Raw genomic sequence first — 19358 nt, 5'->3', positions numbered from 1 at the left:
CCAAACACAGAAACAACCAGCTACCATAGGCCTCCCACAAACTCAGTTTCACACCAACAACTAACCAAAAACCCCAGATGCAACATAGGACGAGCCCCCATTTGTTATGCCCAGCACATTAGAGGGCACAACCAAACAAAAGGGAGGACCACGCAGCTGCTAGGTAAAGTAATTCACACATTTATTTAAGGAAAAACAACCAACTTTTAAGTGTACAACAGTGATGAAAAACCTAAAGGAACCAAAAGAACCAAACAAATATAACCCAAAACCAAACAAAGCCACCCCTGGGAGCACCAGCCATCCCAGAGGGAGAGAGAGAGAGAGCCATCTTGGATCCACCAAGCCTATATAGGTGAGCAGCAGGTGAAGTAGATCCCCCAAACGAGGTGGGAGGAGCTGGCCAGCAGCATCTGCAAGAGAGAACACAGGCAGGGCAAGCAACAGCAGCAGCCCAAGGGCCATCACACACACAACACTGGACAACATGTGTAAGTTGTTGTGTGATGCTGGTGTCTCTGTGTGTCCTGTCATGTCCCGTACAACACTTCTAAACTCTGTCATGTTGTGGAGAAGATCTCTGATCTGTTTCACAAGGTTTTATGGAGAAGAAGCTCTTTTTCTTTAGTTTTATTTGGTGAACTGGATTCTGTTCTTCACTTAAAAAGTACACCAGTGTGTAAATCATCATGTAAAGATATGGTGTGTATAATATATAAAGCTGTAAAATAAATGTTTCATCTGGATTTCTACAATGTTTTGTTTTAATTTCTTTCAAATAACTTTTCTTCGGTCGTTGCTCTCAAAACTTCTTTTTATGGCTCATTTTTTAATTTAAGCTTTTATCATGTGTCAATATAATATCAAGATGGGATTTATTGTGTAATGTCGATTTGTAAACTTTATTTCAATTTCTTTCAGATAACCTTTTTTCTTAAATTTAGCTTGTGTTTATCACACGTTTTAATTAGTCAGTTTTTATCAAGTTAATAAAATAGAACACTGAAAGTTGTGAAACCTAAAGTGGGAAACTGTTTGTTTGATTTTGTTTCAAAGCTTCTTTTTATGACTCTTATTTATTTGTTTGAATCCGGCTCAGAGTCTTTTCCTGCAAGTCTCCCCCTTTCACTCTGTGTCTCTCCCACTATTAAATAAAGCTGAAAAATGGACAAAAAATAGTGTTTGTGTGTTTGTGTTGTTGAGAACCTTTCTGTTTAGAGTGTAACAGCCTCCATTTAACTACAACTTGTAATGATCAGGGTTTATATAATGAGTATTGTGGTTCTGAAAAAGACAACAGTTAAGAGTTATTATTTGTTGTTTGTTGGGGGTTCAAAGTTTTACAGAATTTCTTTTTTCTTTTTCAGGACAACACTATGGTCTCAATCGCTGGTAAAAAATCTTCAACAATTCGACAATTTGATGTTTGTCAAGACTTTTATTATTTCATCAGTATCTATTTGTAGCTCTGAATACTTTATTTAAGGGTTTTGTACCTCTTGGTTTCATTTTGAAATGTTCGTGTGGCTTCCAGTGTTATTGATCACAGCAGTTGCATCCAGGTTTTGACAGAAGCTGCAGCTAACTGGGAAATAGCCTGCTAATAATGTGTAGCTGGTAAATATGATGTGTTGTTGGTGTTTACCACACTGTTAGGCAGTTTGGAGAATGTGATATGAAATGAGAGTTATTTAGCGCTCACGGTTAGCGCCGCTAGCTCCCGTTAGCATGCTGGGCTAACTCCATTGGCATTCCGAGCTAGCACTTAGCTAGGTCTTGCCAGCATTTAGCTATTAATGTTTCCTGCTAATGTTAGCTGTGTTTAAGCTTTGGGTCCCCTGTTTTTACTGCAATTCATTACTTAATTCATAAGACATTTGTTGACTATAGTTTAAAAGAGTCAATGTTTTGTTTATTGTTAAAAATGGCTATTTAAGTTACAATGTCATTAATATTATGTGTAACCTGTTATATGTGGTTTAATCGTTTCAGGTTTATGACCTGTGGTCACCTGTGGTCATTTTGTGATAAAATAAAGGAAGACCAAGGATAACAGGAGTTACTGCTTCAGAGTGCTTCCTGTCAAGCCTTTTCGGAGGGCTGAATTGTGAAAATCCGAAAACAATGTTAAAAGTGTAAATAATGGCCCCATTTAGAAGAAAATAGAAGATAAAGAATTGTGTGATTTGGGGCGGGGCTACCTTTGATTGACATGTCACTAACAAGGCGAGCCGTCATCACAGAGAAGCAGAACAATGTGTATCCATGGCAACGTGACAATAAAGCATAGACTGTATAAAATAGTTATATACAACGGTTTGGTCTCGTAACTTTGACCCTTTAACTGTATTTTCACTTAATGTTTATTTGAACATTTTGTTAATTAAAAACATCTTGTTCAGCGTTTGGTTGGACTAACAGACACTCCAATGAGTCCCTGTTCATATTTCTGAGGTAAGAGGGAGGCATAAAAGAAAGCCTTGCCCCCCCTGCTGCAACCCCAGATGGCAGCTATGAATTAAAAGAAAAGTTACGTCCGATTTGACATTTACCAGAGCGAATTTCCAATGTCCGACTACAGTGAATGCAGCACGAGTTAACGTCAGAGCGGCCGGCAAGAGACTGATTTGTTTTGAAAACTGAGTGGCGCGAAGCGAGGGAGCCAGGAGTCGCGAGGAGAGAAGAGACGGCGGGAAAGAGGTAAAAACTGATTAACTATCTATCAAGAAATTAAATTATAATGAAAGCACAGTGCTAGCATAGTTGTGTTTCTGGTTTTGTGATGATAAAAATCTGGTTGAAGAAAGTTATTTCATTAACTATACATGTAATGTTAGCTAGGTCTGACGTTAGTTCTGTGTAAAGTAGGCTACAAACGCTAATATTGATTAAAATTTACTTTTTAAATTTTACAGAAATGTGACAGAAAAGATGAGGTGGAAGGAGAGAGAAAAGATGAAGATGAGGTGGAAGGAGAGAGAGAAGATGAAGATGAGGTGGAAGGAGAGAGAGAAGGGCAACAGAAAAGTGACAGAGAAAGAATACAAGGCCAAGGCGACCAGGGACGTTTTGCTATAAGCTGTATTTAAGAGACATTGCTTAGACTTCTTCAAATAAATATAAATATTCATGTTTGCTTATATATGAGTAATTGGGGAAACTTGTCAGTGTGAAAGTGTGATGAGATGGGGACAGAGTTTTAATATTTTGTGAAGTGTATTTTAGATCTATTGCTCAGATTAAATTCCAAAATTAAAAAAAAAAACCTAAAAATACTCTCCCAGGCTAAAATGTTAGTGTGTGTTGAACACAGTCTGATGGTTATAGCTTATCAATGACAGTTCCAAATTGATTATGTTTTACTAGTCATTATATTGTATAATTAGTTCAGATATAATGCAGTTTAAATTTCTCCTCCTCTCCATCTTCTAGACGTATCCAAGTCCAGGTGTGAGGTTCCAGTGTGAGAGAGTTTCCCTAAGACCCTCCAGGGAGGAGCCAGGAGAAGCTTCAGCAGCGACTGGTACAAATCTCACCCCTGGTTAGAATACTCTCACTCAAAAGATGCAACTTACTGTTTTGCTTGTAGGCATTTTTCACTCCCCGATGCTCCAAGGACTGTTTTCACCTCATTCAAGGGTTATCGTAACTGGAAAAAGGCTACAATGAAAGACAGTGGTTTCTGTTCTCATACCAGATCTGAAGGTTATGTAAAAAGACTGAGAGACAAACTGGGAGAATGTGTGTTCTGAGTGAACAGTAACAGCGTTGTCCAGAACCGTGTTTGAGTGCCTTGACCCATTTATTTCCAGTGTATTGATGCTCACCTTAGTACAGCTCAGTTCAATGGTCTTCATGGGTAAGTTTTTATTTTGATAGTTTCTTCTTGTCAAAAACTGTTTGCTTCCCCTCTCACATATCTACCACTCAACACCTGTGTCTTACCTTAATGCCTTTCCTGTGATAATGCCCCACCTACAGTAGTGTTACCATACTTCTATCTCCTATTAAGTGAGATCACATTGTATGGTCACGTATTCCTAATATGAACTGTTTCACATGAAACCTCAAATGCAAGACATTGATTGCATGAGATTAAGTTTGTCTGTATGAGTTTGTAAATGGCAGCCCGTGTCCTTTTGTAGTGTGTACATACTATTTGTCATCAAACAGTGATAACTGATTAAATTCAGTATATATATGTCTGCCATATGTTGCCACCCTTCAAAAATTCCTGCCTCCCCCTTGCCACCCCATAAATATTTTTCTAGATCCGCCCCTGACTACGTCCATTATTTATAGTGTCTGACTTGAATCTTGAGTGTGTTTCCTTATGTCACCACTAGAGAGCAACATAACTCTGAAATGGGTCAGCTGTGAGAGAAGTCACTGCAGTGAAACAATCTGCCAGAGAAACTTTCCTCAGTCTTTCCAACTACAACTTCCTTTTGAGTCTTTAGAGTCAGGTTCATGAATATCAGTTTATCTAAACTCTCTCTAACTTGCTTTTCCCTCCGTAACTCTCACTTCAAGATTAAACTTAAAATCCTGTTATACATCATAATCTGCACTCACTGTTATTTCTCCCATTGGACCTGCAGCTCGTCTCCTAAAGGGGCGTGGCAGTAACTGAACTCACCTGACAGGTACAGGGACTGAGAGGTCAGTGAGCCGTCTCGCTTGGTACCTGTCTCTGTTGACACACCTTTATTGAGAAGATAAAGAAGTTCCTCATGTGGCATCTCCAGGTACGATCACCTTTTTAATCTTTGCTTCACTTTTCCAGTCAGCTCTGATTTTGTTCCTACGCAGCTAAAACACGTCTTTATATTTATTTATTTTAACTTCTACTTGGCCTTGATGTGACTATTTGTTCGTAACTGAATAACACTGAATGCACCATATTCACAATGTTTGTACTAATTGTAAAATTTTGTTTTTTCTGACAGTTAAGCACTCCTTGAAGATTTTTGTAACTGGATCTTCTGGTGATAAACTCAGGTATTGATCAGCAGAAAGAGGTTTGGTCAACCAGAGCTCAAACCTCAAAGTAACAAATAATATAAATACTACAATGTCTGGATAAAAGATGTGACACAGATTGATGTGTTTGTGCAAAAATCATGAGGATTATTGTCTCAGTTGGAATAGTGAGAGCAAAAGATCTAAGTTTCTTATTAAACCTTATTAAATTCTATAACTTTTTATATGCTCCAACAGCAATAAGAGAAGGTGAAAACAGAGAAGCTGTATGAAGCGCCAAACCAAAATGAAAAGCAGGATCATGTGTTCAAACATCAACAGAGGTGTTCAGTTTCTGTTGTTTGAGCAGTTTTCAGCGTCCACAGCTTCAAATCAGCTCCGGAGCATTTATTCTGTAGGACAGAGCTGACCTTGAGCAAGCATCAGCCTGAGCTGATGCTTGTGTTTAAGAAGCTCTCTGACTCGCTTTCTGCTTCACTTTTATTTCTTTTCATTTCAAACTTCAACAATGAGGTGAAATATTGTTTCATGGAGACCACCTTGTGTTTTATTCTATTGTTTGTCCTGATAGTTGACCTGATGTGTGCCAACACCAGTGTTCAGGCCTTTAGTGGAGCTAAACTAAACACTTTAACATGCTGACATATTTCATAGAACAGCTCATTAGATAAGAACTTCAGAGGGGATTTAATATGTTCCCCTCCATCTCATTTAATAAGCAGATGGTTTGACTGCTCACATATCTGTTTAAAATTACAGATAATGCCAGTCTGTACATCATCTGCAGCTTTGAACCACTGGGGGCAGCACCTCACCTCATTTACTCACTATAACATCCATGAAACCAAACTTGGATTTATTGTTTGTTGTTGATATTTTTGATCAGGACTGTTTTAAATCCCAGGGCAGCCATACAGAACAAAAGAACAATAAGACACTACTGAATCCCCACAAACTGCTCAGTGTCTGGTCTGTAGCTGACAGTAACCTCTGACCTGACACAACATTTCTGCACATTTCATTAGTCTGCAAAACATTTTGACAAGATGTGAGCAGCAGAAAGTATAAAACTCTTTTCATATGTGAACAAAGTTCCATCCATCCATCCATTTTCTTCCGCTTATCCGGGGCCGGGTCGCGGGGGCAGCAGGCCAAGCAGGGCATTCCAGACGTCCCTCTCCCCAGCCACAACGTCCAGCTCCTCCTGGGGGACCCCGAGGCGTTCCCAGGCCAGGAGAGAGATATAATCCCTCCACCGTGTTCTGGGTCTTCTCCGGGGCCTCCTACCAGTTGGACGTGCCCGGAACACCTCTAACGGGAGGCGCCCGGGAGGCATCCTTACCAGATGCCCAAACCACCTCAGCTGACTCCTTTCGACGCGAAGGAGCAGCGGCTCTACTCCAAGCTGATGTCTGAGCTCCTCACCCTATCTCTAAGGCTGAGCCCAGCCACTCTACGGAGGAAGCTCATTTCAGCCGCTTGTATCCGCGATCTTACTCTTTCGGTCTCTACCCAAAGTTCATGACCATAGGTGAGGGTTGGAACATAGATGGACCGGTAAATCGAGAGCTTTGCCTTCCGGCTCAGCTCCTTCTTCACCACGACGGTCCGGTACAACGCCCGCATCACTGCTGACGCCGCACCAAACCGCCTGTCCATCTCACGCTCCGTTCTACCCTCACTCGTGAACAAGACCCCGAGATACTTGAACTCCTTCGCTTGAGGCAGTACCTCTCTCCCCACCCAGAGGGGACAGTCCACCGTTTTCCGGCAGAGAACCATGGCCTCAGACTTGGAGGTGCTAACTCTCATCCCAACCGCTTCGCACTCGGCTGCAAACCGCCCCAGTGAGTGCTGGAGGTCCCGGCTTGATGAAGCCAAAAGAACCACATCATCTGCAAAAAGCAGAGATGCAATTCTTAGGTCACCAAACCGAATCCCTTCCTCCCCCCGGCTGCGCCTTGAGATCCTGTCCATGAAAACCACAAACAGAATCGGAGACAAGGGGCAGCCCTGGCAGAGGCCAACACCCACTGGGAACGTGTTTGACGTTGTGCCGAGTATGCGGACACAGCTCTCACTTTGGTTATATAGGGACCGGATAGCTCGTAGCAATGAGCCCGGTACCCCATATTCCCGCAGTACCCCCCACAAGACTCCCCGAGGGACACGGCCGTAGGCCTTCTCCAAGTCCACAAAACACATGTAGACTGGATGGGCAAACTCCCATGACCCCTCCAGAAATCTCGCAAGGGTAAAGAGCTGGTCCATTGTTCCACGGCCAGGACGGAAGCCGCATTGTTCCTCCTGAATCTGAGGTTTGACAATCGGCCGGAGCCTCCTTTCCAGCACCCAGAGTAGACTTTTCCGGGGAGGCTGAGAAGTGTGATTTCACGGTAATTGGAACAGACCCTCCGGTCCCCCTTTTTAAAAATGGGAACCACCACCCTGGTCTGCCACTCCACTGGCACTGTCCCAGACCCCCACGCGACACTGAAAAGGCGTGTCAACCATGACAGCCCAACAGTGTCCAGAGCCTTCAGCATCTCAGGGCGAATCTCATCCAACCCCGGCGCCTTGCCGCCGGGTAGCTTTTTGACTACCTCGGCGACCTCTGCCAGGGTTACTGGTGAGTCTTCCCCTGAGTCTTCAGACTCTGCCTCCTCTACAGAGGGCTTGTTGGCTGGATTGAGGAGTTCCTCAAAGTGCTCTTTCCACCGTCTGACGACATCCACAGGTCGGGTCAGCAGGTCTCTGCCCCCGCTGAACACAGCTTGGGCCAAGCCCTGCTTTCCCTTCCTGAGACGCCCGACGGTTTTCCAGAACCTCTTTGAGGCCGACTGAAAGTCCTCCTCCATGGCCTCCCCGAATTCCTCCCATACTCGAGTTTTTGCTTCAGCGACTGCCGCAGCTGCAGCCCCTCTGGCCGAACGGTACCTGTCTGCTGATTCCAGAGACCCCTTGGCCTGCCAAGACCGAAAGGCCTCCTTCTTCAGCTTGAAGGCCTCCCTCACCGCTGGTGTCCACCAGCGGGTTCTTGGGTTGCCGCCACGACAAGCACCGACGGCCTTCAGGCCACAGCTCCTGCTAGCCGCATCAACAATTGAGGCTTTGAACATGGCCCATGTCCATGTCCCCAGCCTCACCCGGGATGTTGGAGAAATTCTTCCGGAGGTGTGAGTTGAAGACCCTGCAGACAGGGGCCTCCGCTAGATGTTCCCAGCACACCCTCACTACACGTTTGGATTTGCCAGGTCTGTCCAGCATCCTCCCCCGCCACCTGATCCAACTCACCACCAGGTGGTGATCAGCTGACAGCTCTGCTCCTCTCTTCACCTGAGTGTCCAGAACATGCGGCCGCAGATCTGATGACACGATAATGAAATCGATCATCGATCTTTGGCCTAGAGTGCTCTGGTACCAGGTACACTTATGAGCAACTCTATGTTCGAACATGGTCTCTGACTGTTGTCTGTGCCTATGCACCGAACAGCAGTTCAGAGTACCCGGCCTTCTTGGAGTGGGTGGTGGGTGGTGTCCTGGAAGGAGTACCGCCTGGAGACTCTATCGTTCTTCTGGGAGACTTCAACGCTCACGTGGGCAACGATGATGGTACCTGGAGGGGGGTGATTGGGAGGAGCGGCCTGCCCGATCCGAACCCGAGTGGTGTTTTGTTATTGGACTTCTGTGCTAGTCACGGATTGTCCATAACAAACACCATGTTCGAACATAGAGTGAACAAAGTTGAGTAATAAAAATCAAGCCCCGCATGTCTCCCCATCCTCTTACACAGGCTGAAGTAACATCATATACTTTCACTTTCGTTCATAACATGTGTGAGCCTGTTTACCTAGATACAAGTGACGTCATGCTCAGAATAAATTCCCATTGGCTCAGATGAAGGTATGTTCAGCGTCACCTCTGGTTTTATCCTCATTTCAACTCTGATTGTGGAGCAGGAAGGACGATCTCTGTTTCTCTCTTCAGACAAACATACAAAGCTTCACTCTGGTAAATCTTCAGACGGTCACAATGCAGATCTTTGCTGCTCTGGTTCTCCTGGGAACAGCCCTGCATGGCGCTGCACCAAGTGAGTTCACATTGTTTTGTTGGTTTATTGTGAAAGAAATTGTCTTTCTATACTGTATTTATGAGTTTCAGCGTTTTAAGATTGTCTTTGATGTTTATTTCCTGGACTTCTGTGTATATCATAGAAATATTAAAAAGTAACAACCCATCATCTTAAAGTTGACGTTAGTAAATCCTGTCTGTTCACCTCATTGAAAAATCCTGAAAAATCCTGAAAAGGGCATAAGTGTGTTTTCCTGAACCTTTATATCTTTTATTTGTGTCATTATTTTATACTATCAGGACCATTAAGACCGATACGGTCTGATCATGTTAATGTTAAAATGGCTGCGTGACTTTGCAGCAACAGTCCAGCCCAAATTTAGAAAAATAAATAAAAAACAACATGAAAAGCCTTTTAAACTAAACAGTACTTGTCCATAATTATATTTAGTGCTGTTAGTTAAGATATAAGTGTTTCACGGTTGTTTCTTATATAAAGTGTGTCACTAGAATCTACAAGGAACATAATTAAGTGTTTGGTATCTTTATGAACTCAGAACAAGCTGAATATAAAAGTATATGCACACATATGAAGTGAAAAAAATCATAGGTTTTTTTTACATTTTTATCCGAAAAGTCAGCTGATATTGTTGTTGTCCTGCTGAAGCCAAACAACTTCCTGCTTTGTTGGTACAATATTTGATATTGTTCAGTAATGTGGTTAAACAGAATAACTGAGACTGTAACATGATATATTTACATTAATTATTCATTAATTATTCTGTACTTATTAGAGTGTAAAACAGATTATTAGGATGTCTCAAATATATTGTCATTCTTTTTGATTCTGTGAGCAGGAAAATAAAATTGTTAAGTGATTTATAAAACTGTGATATAAAAACTGAAATGATGACTTTTTTTCTTACAGTGACTCACTCTCTGATAAATTTCTACACTGGATCGTCTCAAGTCCCAAACTTCCCAGAGTTTGTGACTGTTGGTTTGGTTAATGAGATTGAGACAGATCACTATGATAGTAACAGCAGGAAATATGAACCCAAACAGGAGTGGATGATCAGAGCCACAGAAGATGAACCTCAGTACTGGCAGAGACAGACTGAGTATCGATTTGGTCACCAGCAGGTCTTCAAAGCCAACATTGAAATTTTAAAGCAGCGCTTCAACCAAACTGGAGGTTTGTTTATGTTTTACTTTCTACTGATAAAATGTTGTTTATTGTATATTTTTATATTTTCATTCTGTATTTTAGTACGTATTTTAGTGTGTTATGTTAAGTGTGTTAGTCTGTATTTTAGTGTGTTATGTTAACACACACACAAACACAAACACACACCATTCTCAGATTAAAGTGTTCGACAGCTTTTCTTGACTGAAACCCAGAGACTAGTGAATGCTGCTATACTACATGGATACAGCTATACTACATGGATACAGTGTTTCTGTCCATCCCATAATAACCATTCATTCATTCCCATTAACCGCTTATCCGCATTCGGGTCGCTGGAGCCTATCCCAGCTGACATTGGGCGAGAGGCGGGGTACACCCTGGACAGGTCGCCAGACTGACACATAAAGACAGACATTCACACTCTCAGTCAAGGAAGGAAGCCGGAGTACCCGGGGAGAACATGCAAACTCCACACAGAGTCGCTCCATAATAACGCTATTGTTGATTGATGGAAAGTTGACCGAGGCCAGCAGTTGGAGGTCAGAGTGCAAGATGGCAGGGTTGATGTTTTTTATATTGCGAAAATGAATATGGCGTTTAGGCTTGGGGAGGTGGGATGGGCAGGAAATGTCCATGGAAATGATGCTGTGATCAGAGACGCCCAGGTCATATACTGACAAATTTTTGATGGAAGGAGAGTCCGAGATGACCAGGTCTAAAGTGTGCCCTCTGGTATGTGTAGGTGCATCAACATGCTGTGTGAGGTTGAGACAGTCCAGTACATGAAGGAAATCAGCTGCCAGGGCGGAGGAGGGATTGTCAATGTGAATGTTCATATCGCCAAGTATGATGTTATTGGAGGATAGAGAGCAGAGGGAGGTGAGAAGGTCGTGAATCTCTGTGATGAAGGATGGGTGTGGTTTGGGCAGCTGGTAGATCAGTACTGCATTGATCTTGGAAGGGGTTTTTGATTTGAAGGCCAGATATTCAAAAGAGGACACATCAGGTAGAGACAGAGGAGAGAGCTTGAGAGTATCGCGGTAAATTACCGCCAGGCCACCACCTCAGCCAGTGCAGCAAGCTCTCTGCAGGTAACTGTATCCAGGGGGACAGGCTTCTTTAATGAGGAAAAAACCTCAGGTTGGTGCCAGGTCTCAGTGAGGCACATCAGGTCAATATCTTTCTCCAGAATGTGATCATGGACCAGGCTTGATTTATTTGACAGGGACTGGGCATTAAAAAGTTCAGTTTTAATGTGGGATAGATCAGTAGACCTCTGGATGGGACAGAGCAGGCTGGGATCCACACCTCTCCTTCTATCACACACAGCATGGCACAGTCTTGCGATGTTCCCGGCGATATTCCTTACTGCGGCGGCGGTGCTCTGATGACGTGTCCGCGATGCGACAGGAAGAGCGGCAGACCAGGTGGGTGAGATGGAGCCAGCGTTGGGAGGCTAGATGTAAATAAACTTTCTCCGTGACCAAGCCCTGAGGTCGAGGAGGGTTTGGCGATCATATGCCAGCAGAGCAGATACATATCGGAAGGCAAAAAGCAGTAGGAGCAGGAAAACAGACGTAACAGCAAAGGAGCGAGGCGGATGGCTTGCCATCAAAGGCGCCATCTTCTTTTTATTGGCCTCAGTGTCTCTGTCTCTCTGGCTCAGGTGTCCACATTATCCAGAGGATGTTTGGCTGTGAATGGGATGATGAGACTGATGAGGTCAAAGGTTATGAACAGCATGCTTATGATGGAGAAGACTTCTTATCATTGGACCTGGAGAGAGAGACTTGGGTCGCTCCAAAACAACAGGCTGTCATCACCAAACACAACTGGAATAATAATAAAGCTCTGATGGCTCAGAACAAGCACTACTACACCCAGATTTGTCCTGAGGAGCTGAAGAAGTATGTGAACTTCGGGAGGAGCTCTCTGCTGAGAAAAGGTAGAGTCACATGACCTGATGTAGTTTAATGACCACGACAATGTTAATATGCATTCTGTGTTTCCAACCATAAGTAACATTACAATAAATATAAAGCATACAGAGGCTGAATCTGTCTCAGTTTAAACACATTTCTTTTTCTGTCACGTCTCTTTATTTCTCTGACTCCACACATTTATCCCCCCTCGTCTGTCTCACACTCGCTGTCCACTGCACTCTTTAATCTGTCTCACCTCTCTTCATCTATTTTTTCCTTCTGTCTCTCTTCAGCCCCTTTCATAGTGCCGTTTCATGCTGGGGCATTTCTGACTCTGTAACGTCTTGCCTCCACTATGAACACGCCCGAAGCGGGATGCTGGGATCAAATGATCCCACCAATTTTCCACCTCCAGAGGTCACAGAAGAGGAACATTGGTGGGACTGTTGGAAGCGGGACCACTATGAACGGGCCTTCGGGGCGAAGCGGGATATTTGCCATCGTGCATGACGTCTAACACACACCTCCCACTTGGTCCGACAGTCACCCAATCACTGTTCAGCTGCACAACAACTGTAGCCGCTGTCACTAACTGTGCACAGAGTTTCAAGTGCTTGTTGTAAACAAACGAACTGTGTAGCCTATCAGCACTGTAAATGGTAAATGGGCTGCACTTTTATCCAAAGCGCTTTACACTACAGACTGCGTTCATTCACCCGTTCACACACACATTCATACTGGTGGCCGAGGCTAGCCACCTGCCACCATTGGGAGTTCATTCATACACTGATGAACGCAGCATCGAGAGCCATTTGGGGTTCAGTATCTTGCCCAAGTATACTTCAACATGTAGGCTGCCATGGTTTGGGATTGAACCACCGATCTTCCGATCGATGTGCGGCCGATATACTAACTGGACCACAGCCGCTCATAGATGGAGACGATAGAGACTGCTGCTGCTCTGTCACACATCTCTATCGTCTCCTCCCACTATCCTCCCACCACTATCCTCCCACCTCGTTCCGCGATGCCAGATTGCACCATGAAAGGGCAGAATATCACTTTGCCTTCGTGGGCTCAATATGAACGCCCTAAGGCGAAAAGCAGGCAAAGATCTTTCCGGCAATACAGTGGGACATTTGCGGGACGGCACTATGAAAGGGGCTTTCTTTTATCAATGAATGAGTATTTGATGTATTTGCATCGTATACATACTGTATATATAGTGTATTAAGGTAGTGATAGTAATAAAGAACCTATAAACTGTGTTTCCCTTCTCTCTGCAGACCTTCCCTCAGTGTCTCTCCTCCAGAAGACTCCCTCCTCTCCAGTCAGCTGCCACGCTACAGGTTTCTACCCTGACGGAGCCATGATGTTCTGGAGGAAAGATGGAGAGGAGCTTCATGAGGACGTGGACCTCGGAGAGATCCTCCCCAACCACGATGGATCCTTCCAGATGAGTGTTGACCTGGACCTCTCATCAGTCAAACCTGAAGACTGGACGAGGTACGACTGTGTGTTTCAGCTCGTTGGTGTGAAGGAGCACATCTTCACCAGACTGGAAGAAGAAAAGATCAGGACCAACAGAGGTAAGACTTCTATCTGTCTTTTGTTTTGTTTCCAGTTTGTTGTATCTAGTTTATTATATATAATTTTAAGACTTCGATCAGAAATCATTCTGCTGTTCACTTCTCCTGTGAAGAGTATGAATGACAGTAAAGTTAATCTTGAATCTCTCTTCTGCTTTAAGTATTAAACCAATACACTGAAGCTCACCCGACCCTTATGTCCTACTCTGCAGGGGGCGGGCCTACAGGTCGGCAGATCCATGTGACTTGTTCATGCTGAGCCTGGCCGGGCCTCAACAAATCACATGGAACCGCCGACCTGTGGGCCCGCCCCCCACAGAGTAGGGCATAAGGGTCTGGTGCGATGTTAGCCGGGCAGCAGGCGAAGGCGCGTATCTGGGCGTGCTGACCCCCGGCTTCAGCGGCTAACTCTGGGGATGTGGAATGCCACCTCGCTGGCGAGGAAGGAGCCTGAGCTTTTGTGAGAGGTGGATCGTTACCAGCTAGAAATAGTCGGGCTCACCTCCACGCATAGCGTGGGCTCTGGAACCAAACTCCTAGAGAGAGGCTGGACTCTCTCCTTTTCTGTAGTTGCTCAGGGTGAGAGGCACCGAGTGGGTGTGGGGATACTCACAAGCCCCCGGCTGAGGGTCGCTGTGTTGGAGTTCTCCCCGAGGAGCGAGAGGGTCGCCTCCTTGCGACCGCAAGTTGCGAGGAGAAGGTCTCTGACCCGGCCTTCTTGGAGTCTCTGGGTGGTGTCCTGGAAGGGGTACCACGAGTACTATGGAGACTCTATAGTTCTTTCGGGAGACTTCAACACTCACATGGGTAACAATGATGGAGGGGGGGGGATTGGGAGGAATGGCCTGCCCGATCTGAACCCGAGAGGTGTTTTGTTTTTGGACTTCTGTGGTAGTCATGAATTGTCCATAACAAACACCATGTCTGACCATAGAGCTGTTCATAAGTGTACTTGGTACCAGAGCACTCTACGCCAAAGATCGATGATCAATTTTATCATCGTATCATCAGATCTGCAGCCGCATGTTTTGGACACTTGGGTGAAGAGAGGAGCAGAGCTGTCAACTGATCACCACCTGGTGGTGAGTTGGATCAGGTGGCGGGGGAGGCTGCTGGACAGACCTGGCAAACCCAAATGTGTAGTGAGGGTGAACTGGGAACGTCTAGCGGAGGCCCCTGTCTGCAGGGCCTTCAACTCACATCTCCGGAAGAATTTCTTCAACATCCCGAGTGAGGTTGAGGACATGGAGTCCGAAAGGGCCATGTTCAAAGCCTCAATTGTTGATGCGGCTGGTAGGAGCTGTGGTCTGAAGGTTGCCGGTGCCTGTCGTGGCGACAACCCAAGAACCTGCTGGTGAACACCAGCAATGAGGGAGGCCGTCAAGCTGAAGAAGGAAGTCTTTTGGGCTTGTTTGGCCGATGGGTCTCCGGAAGCAGCAGACAGGTACCGTTCGGCCAGAACGGCTGCAGCTCCGGCAGTCGCTGAAGCAGGAACTCGGTTATGGGAGGAATTTGGGGCTGCTATGGAGGAGGACTTTCGGTCAGCCTCAAAGAGGTTCTGGAAAACCGCTGGGCCACTCAGGAAGGGAAAGCAGGGCTTGTCTCAAGCTGTGTTCAGTGGGGGAGGACACCTGCTGACCCGACCTGGGGATGTCCTCAGACGGTGGAAAGAGCACTTTGAGGAACTCCTTAATCCAGCCAACACATCCTCTGTAGAGGAGGCAGAGTCTGAAGATTCAGGGGAAGACTCATCAGTATCCCTGGCAGAGGTCGCCGAGGTAGTTAAAAAGATTCTCCCTGAGATGCTGAAGGCTCTGGACACTGTTGGGCTATCATGGTTGGCACGCCTCTTCAGTGTCGCATGGAGGTCTGCGACATTGCCAGTGGAGTGGCAGACCAGGGTGGTGGTCCCCATTTTCAGAGAGGGGAATCAGAGGATGGTCCAATTACCGTGGAATCACACTGCTCAGCCCGGGAAAGTCTACTCCAGGGTGCTGGAAAAGAGGCTCCAGCCAATTGTCAAACCTCAGATTCAGGAGGAACAATGCGGCTTCCGTCCTGGCCATGGAACAACGGACCAGCTCTTTACCCTTGCAAGACTTCTGGAGGGGTCATGGGAGTTTGCTCATCCAGTCTACATGTGTTTTGTGGACTTGGAGAAGGTTTACGACCGTGTCCCTTAGGAGTCTTGTGGGGGGTACTGTAGGAATATGGAGTACCGGACTCATTGCTACGAGCTATCCGGTCCCTATAAAACCAAAGTGAGAGTTGTGTCCGCATACTCGGCACAACATTAAACACGTTCCCAGTGGGTGTTGACCTCCGACAGGGTTGCCCCTTGTCTCCAATTCTGTTCGTGGTTTTCATGGACAGGATCCCAAGGTGCAGCCGGGGGAGGAAGGGATTTGGATTGATGACCTTAGATTTGCATCTCTGCTTTTTGCAGATGATGTGGTTCTTTTGGCTTCATCAAGCCAGGACCTCCAGCACTCACTGGGGCGGTTTGCAGCCGAGTGCGAAGCGGTTGGGATGAAAGTCAGCACCTCCAAGTCTGAGGCCATGGTTCTCTGCCGGAAAATGGTGGACTGCCCCCTCTGGGTGGAGAGAGAGGTACTGCCTCAAACGAAGTTCAAGTATATCGGGGTCTTGTTCACGAGTGAGCGCACAACGGAGCGTGAGATGGACAGGCGGTTTGGTGCAGCGTCAGCAGTGATGCGGGCGTTGTACCGGACCGTGGTGGTGAAGAAAGAGCTGAGTCTGAAGGCAAAGCTCTCGATTTACCGGTCCATCTACGTTCCAACCCTCACCTATGGTCATGAGCTTTGGGTAGTGACCGAAAGAACGAGATCACGGATACAAGCGGCTGAAATGAGTTTCCTCCGTAGGGTGGCTGGGCTCAGCCTTAGAGATAGGATGAGGAGCTGAGAAATCCGGAGGGAGCTCGGAGTAGAGACGCTGCTCCTTCTCCTCTAAAGTAGCCAGTTGAGGTGGCTTGGGCATCTGGTAAGGATCCTCCCGGGCGCCTCCCGTTAGAGGAGTTCCGGGCACGTCCAACTGGTAGGAGGCCCCGGGGAAGACCCAGAACATGGGGGAGGGATTATATCTCTCTCCTGGACTGGGAACGCCCCGGGGTCCAGGAGGAGCTGGACGTTGTGGCTGGGGAGAGGGACGTCTGGAATGCCCTGCTTAGCCTGCCGCCCCCGTAATCCAGCCCAGGATAAGCGGAGGAAAATGGATGGATGGATGTACCCTCTTCTGGACCCAGAATTATTACCACAGTTTGTTTTGTGTTGCCTGTTCAATATTTGCTTAAGCTTAAGTTTTTGACTGATCTACTAGCCAGTTTTAGAGGCTGAATAATGGAATAGTTTAATTAATATATGAAATAACGTATCTATCAGTAAATTAGTCAAAATCAAGTTTATTGGCCAAGGATGTTAACATTCAAAACGGAGTTTGAGTCAAAAACCCACCTATGGGACAGAAACCAACACAGACATGCAGCTAAACAAAGACAACAAAGTTATTGACAAGGACAAACAAACAACAAATAGATACAGTCATTATATGCAGATAAGAAGGGATAAATAATAACAATAGTAGAACAAACAATGTATACAGGATTGTGTTCTGGTGGACAAACTGACGTTCTTCTCTTCTGACCTGCTTCGCCTGTTCAGGTTGTGACTATTTCTTGTTGTTTTCTGCTCCACAGAGAAACCCACTGACAAGAACGGCATCAACATTCCTGCAGTCGTTGTTCCTCTCGTCCTCCTCCTCCTCCTCCTCGCTGTGATTGGATTCTTAGTTTACAGAAGGAGAAGAACAGGAAGATGGTGTTAGAAGATACTCTGGCATTTGGCAGTTGTGACGACTAAAACAATGTGTGTGCAGTTCTCTTAGAAACTGAATTCTGGAAAAGACAACCCTGAAGGCCAAACACACAACCCTGCACAGCTCGCAGGTAGAGAGTGGAGTCACAACGTTTTTCGACTGTGTTGTTGAGATCATTTTAGTTTACTACAGTTTTTCTCAGCCGCAGTTAGTTCAACCTCCACAACATTTAGTCATTTGTGCTCATCATAGTAGCAGTTTCTCCTTCCAACACATTACAAATGTTTTTGGACAGTCATCAAGTGCTTTCATACAACTCTCTGCTGTTTTATTTTTAAATCTTTATTATTTGCTTATGTCATGTCAGTCAAAATTAACTATACTAGTGAATGCTGAATAGTCATTCCATATAAAACTAATAGTCCTCATCTCATTGCTTGAGTCATTACATACTAAAATGTTGAACTAGTTGTCAAAATCTGTAAAGCAAATTTTATACATTTTTAAGTCTTTATTTGTACTGAAAATGTTTCCAGAATTGATTAATTTCTCTCAGGTGAAGCTCAGCTTCCACTGATGAGACTGATGAAGGGCTGTGGCACCTATTGCACCCTTTGTCTGTCACACACAATACCCGGTCCTCACTCTACATCAAATTAAAAATACCAAAAACCTCCACCTCCATTGGTCTCGCATCCTTTCAATTGGCTGCTGCCGTTGACTGGAATCCTCTGCAAAAAACCCTCAAACTGGCCAGCTCATCTCCATCCCTGCCTTCAAAGCTGCTCTCTCAGACATTCTCACTGACTCCTGCAACTGTTTTTCTACCATGTAATACCACCTCACCATTTTTTCTCCATATTTCTTTTGTTGACTGCTGTTTGTCTGTCTGTCTGTGATATTGTTGTAATTTTATATATATGTGTGTGTGTGTGTGTATACATATTTTGTTATTTGTTATTGTTGTTACTGTTGTTGTTGTTGTTGTTGTTGTTGTGTCTTTACGATCCTTACTGTGTTTTACTCCCTAGCCAACCTCCCCTTCCCTCAAGTGGCCCTTGTCGTTTGTCAGGCCGCCATTGTAAATAAGAATTTGTTCTTAATGACCTGCCTGGTTAAATAAAGGTGAATGAATGAATGAATGAACTGTGTGAAGCATTAGTTGAACCAATGATAATAATATAAGCCACTTCTCTACAATCACTCAGAGCTGAATCCATAAACCAGAAACACTTTACAACATATATGAACCATCAGGACATAGTGAGGACCATTTCTACAACACTGTGACTCTGGACTGGCACAGCTCGACCCAAAGGGACGTCATGTTTGTTGTAAATAAGGCTGTTTTTCCTTTTGCACAATGCTGTAAACTAATTAGAAATTGCAAAAAGCATATGCAGTACAAATATGAAACATACATATTCAGTGTGTTGTACTCAGTTACCTCACTAAATACAGTAATGTGTAACTTTACTGTAGTTTTCAAATGACAGTATACATAGTATATAGTCTGTCTGGAGCATTTTCAGGTAGCGTCACCAAGATCTGACTTTTTTGCATTGAAAACATTTCCAGATTAAACTGTCATAATGAAAACATGACAGAGACATTTGACTATCTGGTTCATAAACATGGTGTCAGGATTTTTCATCTTGATGACACTGACACTTTGATTGACATGAATACTTGCTGTAGAGGAAATACTGAAGGAAGAAATGTATTAACTGTTGTGCAAATGTTAATAGTCATGTGAGAAATGCACCAAAG

The 19358-nt window shown here is 44.9% G+C and overlaps 1 protein-coding gene across 1 annotated transcript; it reads left to right on the top strand.

The window, feature by feature from the left end:
• The first annotated feature begins 8930 nt into the window (after positions 1-8930).
• On the top strand, positions 8931-17815 carry LOC131967469 (H-2 class I histocompatibility antigen, Q9 alpha chain-like). Its single transcript, XM_059328646.1, has 5 exons — positions 8931-9073; positions 9983-10249; positions 11910-12188; positions 13452-13765; positions 17490-17815. Exons 1-5 carry the CDS (start codon positions 9016-9018, stop codon positions 17595-17597), a joined length of 1026 nt encoding a protein of 341 aa, XP_059184629.1. The 5' UTR covers positions 8931-9015; the 3' UTR covers positions 17598-17815.
• The last annotated feature ends 1543 nt before the right edge of the window (positions 17816-19358 follow it).

The sequence above is a fragment of the Centropristis striata genome, chromosome 3 (genome assembly GCF_030273125.1).
Source record: "Centropristis striata isolate RG_2023a ecotype Rhode Island chromosome 3, C.striata_1.0, whole genome shotgun sequence".
NCBI lineage: Eukaryota > Metazoa > Chordata > Actinopteri > Perciformes > Serranidae > Centropristis > Centropristis striata.
Note: the sequence above shows the minus strand (reverse complement) of the source record. Positions and strands in the feature narration are given on the sequence as shown.